At 55.1% G+C, this 13,019-nt stretch overlaps 1 protein-coding gene across 1 annotated transcript in view; it reads left to right on the forward strand.

The window, feature by feature from the left end:
• Positions 1 to 13,019, forward strand: part of KIF26B (kinesin family member 26B) — a 455,674-nt gene that overhangs the window by 428,925 nt on the left and 13,730 nt on the right. The window contains exon 12 of the mRNA XM_058533562.1: positions 851 to 4,265. Within this exon, the coding sequence (XP_058389545.1) occupies positions 851 to 4,265 (3,415 nt within the window). The remainder of the gene's footprint in view (positions 1 to 850; positions 4,266 to 13,019) is intronic.

Genomic DNA, 13,019 nt, shown 5'->3' on the forward strand with positions numbered 1-13,019 from the left:
ACAGAAGAAGGTCACGTCCCCTCCCCACAGCTGATGCTGCCCCCGCTCATCCAGCCTGGACCCCTAACAGGGAGCGCCTGGTCCACTTTAGATAGTTCAAGTGATGGCTTCTGTGAGATGAAAAATTTTGGAGAGACAGGAAATATTCAGTTTCTCGCCTGCCTTGGTCCTGTGTAGGTCGGGAACCCTGTCCTTCAACTGGCTGACCCCAAAGAGGGTTGTTAGCTCCTTGCTCACGTGGTCCTACTTCCCTGCATTTCCGGGAGGCATTTTCAGGCTGCTGGGTTTGCCATGTTAGTTCATTGGTTTCTGGTTGATGCCAAGAGTCCGCTAGAAACCACTGGGCTCGTTCTCCCAGGCAGAGGCAAAGCCAGGAGGTGGTGGTGTGACAAGAATGTTTGAGAAAATAATCTGTGATTGTGGTCACTCTGATTCGGGGCCCGCTGGTGATGTGTAGGGCGTTGTCCCCCCTCCTTTTTGTATCGTTTTTTGTTGAAAACAGGTCTTTCCCACCAGTGTTCCATGGCACCAGGTGCCATACATGGCTTAGGTGTGCCAAGTTGGTGACCGCTCAGCCCTCAGGAGGTCAGACGGGCCCTGAGCTGGTCACTTCCTTTCATGAGTAGCCTCTGTTTCCCCAGTGTGTCACACGGGGGTTATCCTTCACATATGAGGCCATGACATGGGAAGCTGGGGCGCACTGGCCTGGCACACGCCAGGTAACAGCCCCTATGTAGGGAGGCCCACCAGGGCGGCCTGTTTCGAGTCAGCAGGTGTATCAATGTCGGGCTCGCTGGGAGGGCTGTCTTGGAAGAGCCGCCCCCGCTAACTGTTCTGCTCTCCCTGCCAGTACACGTCGAGTTCCTCCGGGGGAGAGAGCTCCTGTGAAGAAGGCAGGATGCGCAGGCCCACCCAGCTGAGACCCTTCCACGCCAGGGCCGCAGTCGATGCGGACTTCCCGATCCCTCACCTGCCCAGCGACCCCGACTACTCCTCCAGCAGCGAGCAGTCCTGTGACACGGTCATCTACATTGGGCCAAACGGCACGGCCCTCTCTGACAAGGAGCTCACCGACAACGAGGGGCCCCCAGACTTTGTCCCTATCGTGCCGGCCCTGCAGAAGACCAGGGGCGACAGCCGGCCCACGGAGGCTGGAGAGGCCGCGGCCAGCAAATCAGAGAGGGACTGCTTGAAGTGCAACACGTTCGCTGAGCTGCAGGAGAGGCTGGATTGCATCGATGGCAGCGAAGAGCCCAGTAGGTTTCCTTTTGAAGAGCTGCCTGCCCAGTTTGGGGCAGAGCAGGCAAGCAAGTGTCCCCCATTAAGCCAAGCAGCGGGGGCGAACCTGTTCTGTGAGTCTGATAAGGAAGATAACGAGTCAGATGGCCAGCTGCCTGATAGAGAAGGCACTGACCCCTTGGTCTCCAAGATGCAGAGGAATCACTCACCTGTCCCTGCTGCAGTGCTCGCCAACAGCCCCGCCCCTGCCTCGCCCAGGAGCATCCCGGGCAGCAGCGGCCAGCACAGTTCCTCCCAGCTGGTGCAGAGCCCCAGCCTCCAGAGCAGCCGAGAAAGCCTGAACTCCTGTGGCTTTGTGGAAGGCAAGCCCAGGCCGATGGGCTCCCCCCGGCTGGGCATCGCCAGCCTGTCCAAGACCTCAGAGTACAAGCCGGCCAGCTCTCCTTCGCAGAGATGCAAAGTCTACACGCAGAAGGGCGTCCTGCCTTCCGCTGCCCCGCTGCCAACCTTGAGCAAGGATTCTGGCATGGTACCTAGTGAGTCCCTGCTGCAGCCTGAGGTACGGACCCCCCCGGTGGGTATGAGCCCCCAGGTTTTGAAGAAATCCATGTCTGCTGGGAGCGAAGGTTTCCCTGAAACCTCCGCCGATGACGAGCATCAGGCAGCAACTTCTCCAGATTCCAAGAAGGAGATCGTGAGCACCACGATGGTGACAGTACAGCAGCCCCTGGAGCTGAACGGTGAGGATGAGCTGGTGTTCACGCTGGTGGAGGAGCTGACCATCAGTGGGGTTCTGGAAAACGGCCGCCCCACCAGCATCATCAGCTTCAACAGCGACTGCTCTGTGCAGGCCTTGGCCTCGGGCTCCCGGCCCGTCAGCATCATCGGCAGCGTCAGCGAGGACCTGGAGTGCTACTCCAGCATGGCTCCCGTCTCCGAGGTCAGCATCACGCAGTTCTTGCCCCTCCCAAAGCTGAGCCTGGACGACAAGGGCCGGGAGGCGGGGAGCAGGCGTTCCTCCATCAGCTCCTGGCTGAGCGAGATGAGCGCGGGCAGCGACGGCGAGCAGTCGTGCCACAGTTTCATAGCGCAGACGTGTTTTGGGCACAGGGAAGCAATGGCAGATCCTCCGGCCTCGGACTTTGTCGGCAGCATCCAGAACACCTCTGTGGTGTGCCGAGAGAAGCCCAAGGCCGGCCCTGACAATTTGCTCATCTTGTCTGAAATGGGGGAAGACTCTTTCAACAAAGCCACCCCCGTCAAAGGCTGCCAGATATCCACCCTGGGCAAGGCCATGGTCACCATCTCCAATACGGCAAATCTGAGCGGCTGCGAAGGGTACATCCCCATGAAGACCAACATCACGGTTTACCCCTGCATCGCCATGAGCCCCCGGAACCTCCAAGAGCCTGAGGCATCCGTTGCCACCATCAGCTCAGGCCCCAAAGCAGCCCAGTCCCAGGAGAGCAAGGAAACCAGCACCAAGAAAGAGATGAAATTTGAGGACCCCTGGCTAAAACGAGAAGAGGAGGGAGAAACAGAGAGTGCTTATCCCAGGGAGGAAAGGATGAGGTACGAGACCGCGGCCGGCCCCCCACAGCCTGAGGCCAGAGCAGAGGGGGAACAGGACAGGAAGGCCAGCCCCGGTGACAGGCTGAGCAGCAGCAGCGGTGAGGTGTCCGCCTCCCCCGTGGCCGACAGCTTCAGGAGGGTCGTGGATGGCTGTGAGATGGCACTGCCCAGCTTGGCTGCCCAGAGCCCCGTGCATCCCAGCAAAAGCCTCAAGTCGAGCAGCCTGCCCAGGGCTTTTCAGAAAGCCAGCAGACAGGAGGAGCCGGACAGCCTCTTCTACCACTGCGCCGCCGAGACCAACGGGATTGGTGCAGCTTTCGGCACCCAGCTCTCCAAGGCGACCCTGGAGAGGAAGGTGGCGTCACCCAAGCATTGCGCCTTGGCTCGGCCCAAAGGGACCCCACCTCTGCCCCCTGTCCGGAAGTCCAGCTTGGACCAGAAGAACCGGGCCAGCCCCCAGCACAGTGCCTGCAGCAGCACCAGCAGCAGCCCCTTGAACCAGCCAGCGCCCTTCTCGGCCAGCTTCCCGGATGAGCCCAGCGGCAAGGCGAAGGATGCCAGCAGCAGCAGCAAGCTCTTCAGCGCCAAACTGGAGCAGCTGGCCAGCAGGACCAACTCTCTGGGCAGGACGACAGTCAGCCACTACGAATGCCTCTCGCTGGAGAGGGCCGAGAGCCTGTCCTCCATGAGCGCCCGGCTGCACGCGGGCAAGGACAGCACCATGCCCCGCGCGGGGAGGAGCCCGGGCCGCAGCGCCGGGGCCTCGCCCACCACCCCGGGCCCCAGCCAGTCGGCGGGGGCCTCGCCCAAGGCCAGCCAGTCCAAGATCTCGGCCGTGAGCAAGCTGCTCCTGGCCAGCCCCAAGGCGCGCAGCCTGGCCGCGTCCACCACCAAAACCCTGAGCTTCTCCACCAAGTCTCTGCCGCAGTCGGTGGGCCAGAGCTCCAGCCTGCCCCCGAGCGGGAAGCACATGTCCTGGTCCACCCAGTCGCTCAGCCGCAGCCGGGGCGCGGGCCTGGCCTCCAAGCTGCCGCTGCGCGCGGTGAACGGGCGCATCTCGGAGCTGCTGCAGGGCGGCGCGGGCGCCCGGGGCTTGCCGCTGCGCGCCGGGCCCGAGGCCGAGGAGCGCGGGGGCCCCGGCGACGACAAGCCGGCCGCCGCGCCCCTGCTGCCGTCGCCCTACAGCAAGGTGACGCCGCCGCGGAAGCCCCACCGCTGCAGCAGCGGCCACGGCAGCGACAACAGCAGCGTGCTGAGCGGGGAGCTGCCGCCGGCCATGGGGAAGACGGCGCTCTTCTACCACAGCGGCGGCAGCAGCGGCTACGAGAGCATGATGCGCGACAGCGAGGCCACCGGCAGCGCGTCCTCCGCCCAGGACTCCATGAGCGAGAACAGCAGCTCGCTCGGCGGCCGGGGCCGGAGCCTCAAGACCCCAAAGAAACGCTCCAACGCAGGTAGGCGCCCAGGACCAGCTGCTGAACCCCCCGCTGCCGTGTCCCGCGCGGCTGGGGAGGGGTGTCCAGGCCACATGGGGTTGACACCCGGTCTCTCCTTTCCCCAAGCCTGTCACCCTGCAGGCCTCAGCTGGGACATAGCCGTGGCGGGTTGCACGGTTTGGGCATCATGATGCCCTAAGGCTGTGAATGCCCCTCGGTCATCAGCGCGGTTAAAAGGCAGAGCGCTGGGGGCCGCCGGGAACGCCGGCTCCAGGCTCACCGGCTGTGAGGGTGAACCTGCCGGTTCCTCCATTGGTTCCCAGCCCCGCCATGCCTGGAGACCTGGGTTTGTGTGCTCAAGGACCAAGAATACCGCTGCGTGGAGCCTCTGAGGGATCTGGTCAGGGTAGCTACCCTCATGGCCACAGACTCCGAAACGTGGGGCTGGTGGCCCCTAAGACCATGGCAGCCTCTCTCTGACTCATTGAAAGTGCAATGGGAGAGGCCCTTCCTCCACGCCCCCAAGACACTCATGCACAATCACGTATGCACACCCACCACGGGGCCTGAAATGTGCCCACCCCCCATACACACATATATACACACACACACTATACACCAGCAAACACACGCACACCAGAGTGCCCAAAATGCGTGTGTTTTGAGGATGTCTTTGCCATCTCCAGGAATCTCCTGTCAGAATACTCCAGAGGAATTCATGTAAAAAGCCCACTGACTTGTTAGTTGGAGTTTTGGGTGACGTGACAGTAAGTGACGATGGGCGAGAAGAAGAGGACCTAGATCAGAGCTGGTGGCCCTGGTATCAGGGGCTAGGTGAGGTGAAAGGTCAGTAAGAGAGAGAGGGACCAAGGACATCTTTTCATCTTGGCTCTTAAATGGCTTCCAAAGAAATCACCCCTCCTCCTTGCTTAGCAGGAGGCCTCGCTTTTTACTGAAGCCATCTCGTGCAGAGCCCCGTGTGCAGTGCTGCACCTTGGTTGATGTGAGGGTGGCATGGGGTCCTGTCCTGCTAGCCTGTCCTTTGCCACACTGTGGCCCTTCTGTGGAACCCGAGGCTCTCCGAGAGCTCTCGGAAACCATTGCCCTGCAGAATATTGGTGCCACCAGCATATTTGGAATTAAAAGACAGGGTGAGACCCAGCAGTGGGGCCTCCCCTTTCCTGCAGCTGCTCCAGCAACTCCCACAGGCTTTTCCTCTCAACCACTGGGTTGCTTTTTCCTATTCTCCCACCATAGGCAAGCACAAGCTCTGGAATGTTCCAACCAAATGTAAGGGCTGTGGTCATCATCTCCACATCATAAACCATTTGTCTGCCTCAAATCAAAGAAACCAACCTCAAGGGATTATGCTGTCGTGTCATCATTCTAGACAATGATGTCATGTCATAATTCTAGCTTATGATGTAGATCATCCCATCCGCCCACCCCATCAGAGATCATGGAAACTTATGAGGATGTTACACTCCGAGCATGTTCAGGAGTCCTCTTGGCCGTCAGAACCTTGCCATCTTTATTTCCCAGCTGGTGTGTGCTTCAGGCTTCGACCCACTTTGACAAGCTCCACTCCAGGCCCTCAGCCCTCAGCGTCTAAGCCGCAGACCCGGGAGAAGAACCGTGTATAAGACCAGTGGAGGACGACAAACCATTCAGTAGAACACAACAGCTGCTCTGTCCTGTTTTCAGGGTCAAGGTCATTAAAATGTATTGATGTTAGTTACTAAAAATAACAAGTTGATCTAAGCCAGAGTCTTTGCAGGAAAAAAACAACCTGCTGGCCTTCCCAGTCCTTGGTTAATAAACCTTAATCCAGTCTACCCAGTCTTGGTCTTCAAAGCCCAGACCGTTGTGTGTTACCTGCTATGTGCTCCCGAGGATTTGAGCATTATAGAGCGCTTTCTCGTGCTCTGATTTAGTGCCTTGAATCTCCCAATCCATTTTCTTCTTTCAGTGTCTTCTACTCTTTTTTTAAGACAACCGGCATTTTTTGGTTTGGCTGTTACACTGGAGTAAAAAGGGAGAAAAGCCGCGCGAAGTAACTGCTTAGAGAGTGGACAGCGGGCTCTGCACACGTCCTTGCTTGGTGCTGCCTCCTCTCATAAGTGCTGTCCTCTGAGGGGCCCTTGTTAGGTTGGGCTGTTGGAGGGAAAACAGTGTAAAATCGATGCACCAAGCTGGGTGCCAGAGATGGATTTAAGAGAGTGCCGAGGGCGCTGGACCCTTGTGAGCAGCTGCCGTTGATCCAGGGCTCCGTAATGGATATGGCAGTGGAGATATGCTCCTTGCAGGTTAGGTGACCTTGTCTCACTTATTTATGATTATTATTAAGAGAAATGCTGGCTGTCAGACATGATCAGCATAAATCAAAAGCAACTTCTTTAAGAAAAGCCATAAAACTCCTCATAGGAAATTCCTAGCTAGATGGCCAGATTTTACAATTACTGGAGATGTTTGGAACCGCAGAGGAGACAGGCAGTTATCTTTTATCAGAGATTGCTTTTGAATTTGGAAAATTTAAATGCTTTGGTTATTTCCTTAGTAAAAATGAACTAGAAATATATTACTAGGAAGATAACTTAAGCTCTGAGTGCTTTGTAGTGGATGTAACCGTGGAAACAACCAAACATCGCTATGGTTCACCATTTCACTCCCATCCTGGAGATCCATGTTGGCGGAGAGAGCACGGAATGAGGCTGGTTCCATCGGCCATAGCGTGGTGCAGGGCGAAGACTGAGCTAGAAAGCAGGAGACCTGGGCTCTTAGGCTGTGTGACCTTTAGGGAATAACTATCCTGTCTGAGCTTCAATTTTCTCACGTACAAGTAAACTGAAGGGGTTGGTAGGGAACCACCATGGTCTTTCTGATGTTCACGTCATATGAGATCATGCAAACAACATAAAGAATATAGGTGGTAATATGACGAGCTTCCTTTCCAGAAGATGATCCAGAGTCAGTGGGATTTATTTTCAGTTGTTGAGTATTGATCAGGCCTCTCTGTGCTGTTAGAGCTGGGTGACATGGAAGTTTCACGTGTGGTGGGGGAGGGGCAGGCAGCATAGGAGACAAGGCCACTATAAGAAGTCTGTGATCTAATTGGAGAGAAAAGACTAAAAGTGTGGAACAGAGAACACGGACCAAGGCATGTTGCCAAGTGCTGAGCAGGCCAGAGAGACCTAAGTGTAGGGGGCATTTAGACATAGGGAGGGTCCGGACCAATGGAAGAGGCTGCGGGACACGCTGGGATTGAACGGGGCCTTGAAGGATGCTCAGGCAGAGGGTGGAGGGCGTTGTAGGCTGAGGCAGAAATGGAGCACAAGTCTGGGGCAGCGAGAGTGAGATTAACTCAACAAGGGGGATGTTCTTTTTTTTTATGTATTTTTTAAAAAATTTTAAATTTTATTATTGATATAATTAACATCTAACATTATATTCAGGTGTACGACATAATGATTCAGTATTTGTTTGTATTGCGGGATATTCTTAATGGATGTAATGACAGAGAGAAAATGTAGGCCCAGATCAAGTTACACCTTGAACATCTGGCAACTATAAGAAGAACTATTGTAGTTGGCAATGGGGAGTCATTACCGGTTCTTGACTGAGAGTGTGATAAGGTGAGAGAAGCTGTGTTGCCTTTATCGATGGATTTTCATTGATCCAGCCACAGTTCCTTGCCAGCCCCTCTGCGGTCAGTGACATAAACTTGTGTATAGCCATTAGCCATGGATTAGAGTGATGACAACCAGCCCAGGGGGAGCACGGTCTGTCCTGGCCAGAGGGCATTAAGTTGCTGAGAGGATGTAAATCGGTGATAGGCAGTTTGTGCCATGACTGCATCATTCTGGCCCCACGCCGAGCCCCAGTCCTCACCCTGACGGCTCTTTCGCGTCACAAATTACATGTCATGTGACATCTTCTGGGACACAGGATCTTCTTCCTCAGTCCCTGACATGTCACACGCCTGGTGTGTTACCCCCTTGGCTTCTTTTCTCTCTCTTTCCTTCTCTTGGGCTGGCTGGGGAAATCTGAAAATTAGGTCAGCACCTTGTTCTAAAGGAGGTTCATTCCCACTGCAGCAGGCCCAGGTAAGGTGTGACTCCGCTTCTAGAAAGCCAAGGAGAGAGGGAGGGTCTGCCCGAAGAGGAGCCAACCCAGGGAGCACGTCGGTTCTGGGATGTGCCCAGGGCTTGACCTGCCTGGACGTGAGCTCCTGTGAGACCTGTTCTGCACTTCACCCAGCCTGCTGGGGACCCAGCATGGAGCCTGGGCGGGTTACCATGAATCAATTGGATGCTATTGATTGATTCATTGGTTGGTTGGTTGGCTGGGTGGCTGGCTGGCTGGCAGCATGGTCCTACAAATTAGCCCAGAGTGCTTTTCTATACCCCGCTGGTGACAGTGGGGTAAATGTTGAGCCCACCTTCTGTTTCCTTTGCCACTCTAAGCACCAGCACCATGCCTGCCCTTCCCTGGGTGCTGAGTAAACATTACCGACTGACGGGATAGTGAGTTCAGTTCAAAGAGCCGCTGCCAAAAATTGCAACGATTTACTCTTCATAAGGACCTGAGAGCACCTTGGTTTGCTCTGCCCACCCTCCACTGTTCATTTGGTTCTCAGGGGCGATCTTGTTTTGTTTTAATGAATTCAAGAAACACAGTGGTCACCGGCTTAATGAAAACAGGAGGAAGACAAGCTGCTTGCCGGCAGATTTAAGGTTTCCAGAGTGCTTCTACAAGACTCCACTTAGAGACAGATGAGAAAGGGTTCAGAATGAGAGAACTTTTTTGACTGTGCAGAGGGAAGAAAATAGAAAAGTAAATGACTCCTAAGACACCAAGGAAGCCCCTTGGAGTAGGGAGTGGGTGGAGGTGGGTGCAGGCCTGAGCATCCCAGAGAGGGCATGGGAGGGCCTAGGCTCCCCCTAGAGGAGCACTCTGTGGCCCCGGGGCACTTGCCCATCTCATCCCCAGCTTGGGAAAAGTTCACTCTTCAATTAAACTCTACAGCAGGCAGTACAGCCAGCATCATCATTCATCTGGGAGGCCATGCAGCTGCTCTTGTTGGTCAATAAAATCACACACACAGTTATTTTCCGTCCCTCCCTGCTCATCTCTGATGGCTGAGGTTCCATTCAGCACTAGTTCTTTTTGCTTTTGATTCATTGTCTTCCTAGTGCCCATACCTTGAGTCAGAATGAAGATGGTGCGTGGTGGAGGGAAAGCTAATGATGGCGGGTTCTTAGGGGCAGGAGTTTGGGAATGGACAGAAACACGTGCCCCAAGGAATGCTGCGAGTCCTCAGCACTCAGAACCCCGCGCTTCCTGACATTCGCCCTCAGAGGCAGCATCTTGAGACTCAGTGTGGGCACTTCTAGCTGGACTCAGTGATATTAAAAGTGGAAGGCTCAAGGGCCCAGCCCTGTGGCCTAGGTTAAGTTAAGGTAGGTTAAGTTCGGTGCACTCCACATCCGCAGCCTGGGTTCAGTTCCCAGGTGCGGACCTACACCACTCGTCAGTGGCCAGTACGCTGTGGTGGCGACCCACGTACAAAACAGAGGATGATCGGCACAGATGTTAGCTCAGGGCGAATCTTCCTCAGCAAAAAAAAAAAAAAAAAAAGTGGAAGACTCAATATCAGACTTCTCGCTGGGCCGTCAGTGCTGGAGAGGATAGAGTGAGATGGGCCGTGGTGGGTCAGTGGCCCCTCTTAATGTGTGTAGCTGGTGGCCAAGCCTGGAACGGGGAAGGGCAAGGGTGGGCTCAAGGGTGGGCTCAGCCTCTGTTTAGCGGGAGAGGCCTGGTTGGAAGTTTCATTAAAATACCAACATTGACTTTCTCAGGTAGAATCTAGGCCATTTCATTGCAGCAAAACTCTGTTGGCAGTTATCAGCCTAGAGTTTTTTACACACTTGACTTCTCTGTGTCCAGACTGAGTGCTAGGCTGATGGGCAGGGAGTGAACGAGAAGAAATCCCGACCCCCTGACACCAGGAGGAGGCTGTGCCGTCCCAAAGCAGAGAAGCCACATCCAACGGGGCCCCACGCCACTGTTGCCTGAGTGACACGCTTCCCCCACAGTTCCCTTACAGCAGATGCTGCTCTGACTTTCCAGCAACCTGGAAGGAAGTGGTCACGGCAGAGACTGGGCGCAGCATAAAGCTGGAAGCGTCTGCTTGGGAGGTGGAGATGGCGGAGCCTGCAGAAAATCCAAGAAATCATTATATCATGTGGGGACCCAGACCCAGGCCCCGTGGTCAGTCCTCTCCCAGTGATGACGTGGCTTGTAGGTAATACTGCTCCCTGTGCCCTTTGAGGGCACCATCTCTGCCTCTGAATCTTCCCCCACAGCATTAAACTCCATTCCTCCAGTTGGACCACATTCCCCTGCCCCGGCCCTCAGCCTTCCCCATCGTACCCTAAATAAGGCTCAGAGTGCGCCTCTGGAGAGGGTAGGTGCAAGAACTGGATGATACCAGTTCATTCATGGAGCTGATTTACTGGTGACCAAATTGAGAAGTCTCAGGAAATCCACGGTGCCCATTTACTAACAGGTGGGAGAAGCCGTGCCTGGCCCCTAGCCTACCTCACACTTAACAGTAGGTGCTCACGTCCCCCCTGGCAGGGATTGACGTGGTGAGGAAGTTGAGAAGGTTGCTAGATAGCATGGAAAGAAGGCAATGGGGATTCGGGGTATTTCTGTTAAGCTGCTGTAGCCCAATGAAATGTCATTCTGCATTCAGGCTTATTTCCTTTTCTTTCTCCCCGATCAGGGTGGTTGCTACTCCATCTCAGATGAGGTGTTGGAGTGGGTATTGCAGGGAGAGAGAGGGTGGCCCTTGTTCCAGATATTTTCTCATCTGGTCGCATCCCGTCTGTGGTATCCAGACTCCCAGGTGGCCCCCAATGGTCCCTGCCTCCTGGTATCCACACCCTTGTACAGTCCCCTCCCATACTGTACCAGGGTTGATCTCTGTGTCCAATAGAATAAGGCAGAAATGATGGTGTGTCACTTTCAAGATTAGGTTACAAAAGACACTGTAGCTTCCATTTTGGGTGCCCTCTCTCACTCTGGGGGAAGCCAGGTGCCATGCCTTAAATAGCCCTATGGAGAGGCCCATGGGCAATGAACGGAAGCCTCCTGCCAATGCCACGTGAGTCAGCTGAGAATTGGTTGCTGCAGCCCCAGTCAAGCCATAAGATGACGGCAGCCCCATCTGATAGCTTGACTGCAGCTCAGGAGAGACCCTGAGCCAGAACCACCCAGCTAAGCTGCTCCCAGATTCCCAACCCACAGGAATGAGTGAGAGAATCCTCTTTGTTGTTTTTGGCTGCTAGGTTTGGAGGTAATCTGTTGCACAACAATAGATAACTAATCCACCACCCATCCCATGACCCTCCTCCATTCCTCCCCTATTTCTCGTGCAAACAGACCTCTTGAAGACTCATCCCAGAGCCGCCTGAACATGTGCGCCTAGTGGGGCTCAAATACTGCGATGCCCATCACATTACTGACCGCTTTTAGAGGGTTGCTTGCTGTCCTCAGGGTCAGGGGAGGTGAGGAGGAGGGCCAGTCACCTTCTCTAGGGTCTGAGTACACATCATCCAGCTGAGAGAAAGGGCATAACAGGAGTGTCTTGGACACTAAGGAGACAGACATTTACTTTGCTGCAGTGGTCGATGTTTCCTGGTTTCATAATTCAGTGTGTGTGTGTGTGTGTGTGTGTGTGTGTGTGTGTACAAGATAAAGATCTGGGCTGGAAAACATGAGATTTGATATGAAACCCAGGGAGCCTAGAGGACAGAGTAAGCTTTGTAGGGGAAATTAACTCTGCACTTAGCGTCCCTCACTGTCCCCTGGAGGAAAGACCACCCATGCCCTGAACAGCCACGTGCTGCCCCGACTGCCACCGCCACCAGAAAGGTGGTGGCTTTTCACATCCCTGACTCCCTCGAATCGTTAGTGAGAAGGCAGCCCCCTCATTCTACGTGGAAGACTTCTGGCTGTTTTTCTCCCCGAGGCTGTGGTTCTTTAAGCTCTCCTTAGCAGGCAGTGGATCTATCAAAGCTGGAGAAAAGAAGTACAAGGTCTTTTGTTTTCTAGAAGGGTCTATCAGGCCATGCTGGCTGAGCACTCAGCAGGCAGAACCCTCTGGAATTAGGGGAAGAAGGGACAAGAGGATAGAGGGAGGGAGAGTGGAGAAGAGAAGGCACTAACACTCTGAGAGTCCCTGATGGTAAACGGTGCTGTGAGAACCAGTGCTTCCAACGCTGCAGCCCATCAGTGCACACAGGCCGTCCTGCGTTCTCTAGAGAGACGGCAGGGCTGCGCAGCCTTTGTGCGCTCGGGGCTGCCTCGTGGCGGGGTGCAAGCTCTCCCTTGCTCACCTTCATTCTCGCTCAAGTCCAACTTTGGATGCAGTCTGTCCATTCTATTTAAAAGCAGAATCAGATCAAGTGCGGACTCTAAGGCTTCAGGCACACTCCGCCTCTTTCCCCGAACTCAGGAGGGGACCACGTATCAATTCTGAGTTAACCACATCAGGCTCCCTTCAGCTTCAGGATAAACCTAGCGGCATGATGTCACCTCTCCCACCCATCCTTTTCCCCGGAGAAAGCAAGCCTCCTCAATGCCCGTTGCCCTCAGAGGGTGGGTTAAGGGGGGCCAGGTTTGGGTGTCTCAGGAGGTGGCAGCTCTTCGAGGCGGCACCACGATCTCACCTTTAACAGCCCAGCTTCCCTTCCAGGGGGCCAGGTC

This window comes from Diceros bicornis, chromosome 38 (assembly GCF_020826845.1).
Source record: "Diceros bicornis minor isolate mBicDic1 chromosome 38, mDicBic1.mat.cur, whole genome shotgun sequence".
Classification (NCBI taxonomy): Eukaryota; Metazoa; Chordata; class Mammalia; order Perissodactyla; family Rhinocerotidae; genus Diceros; species Diceros bicornis.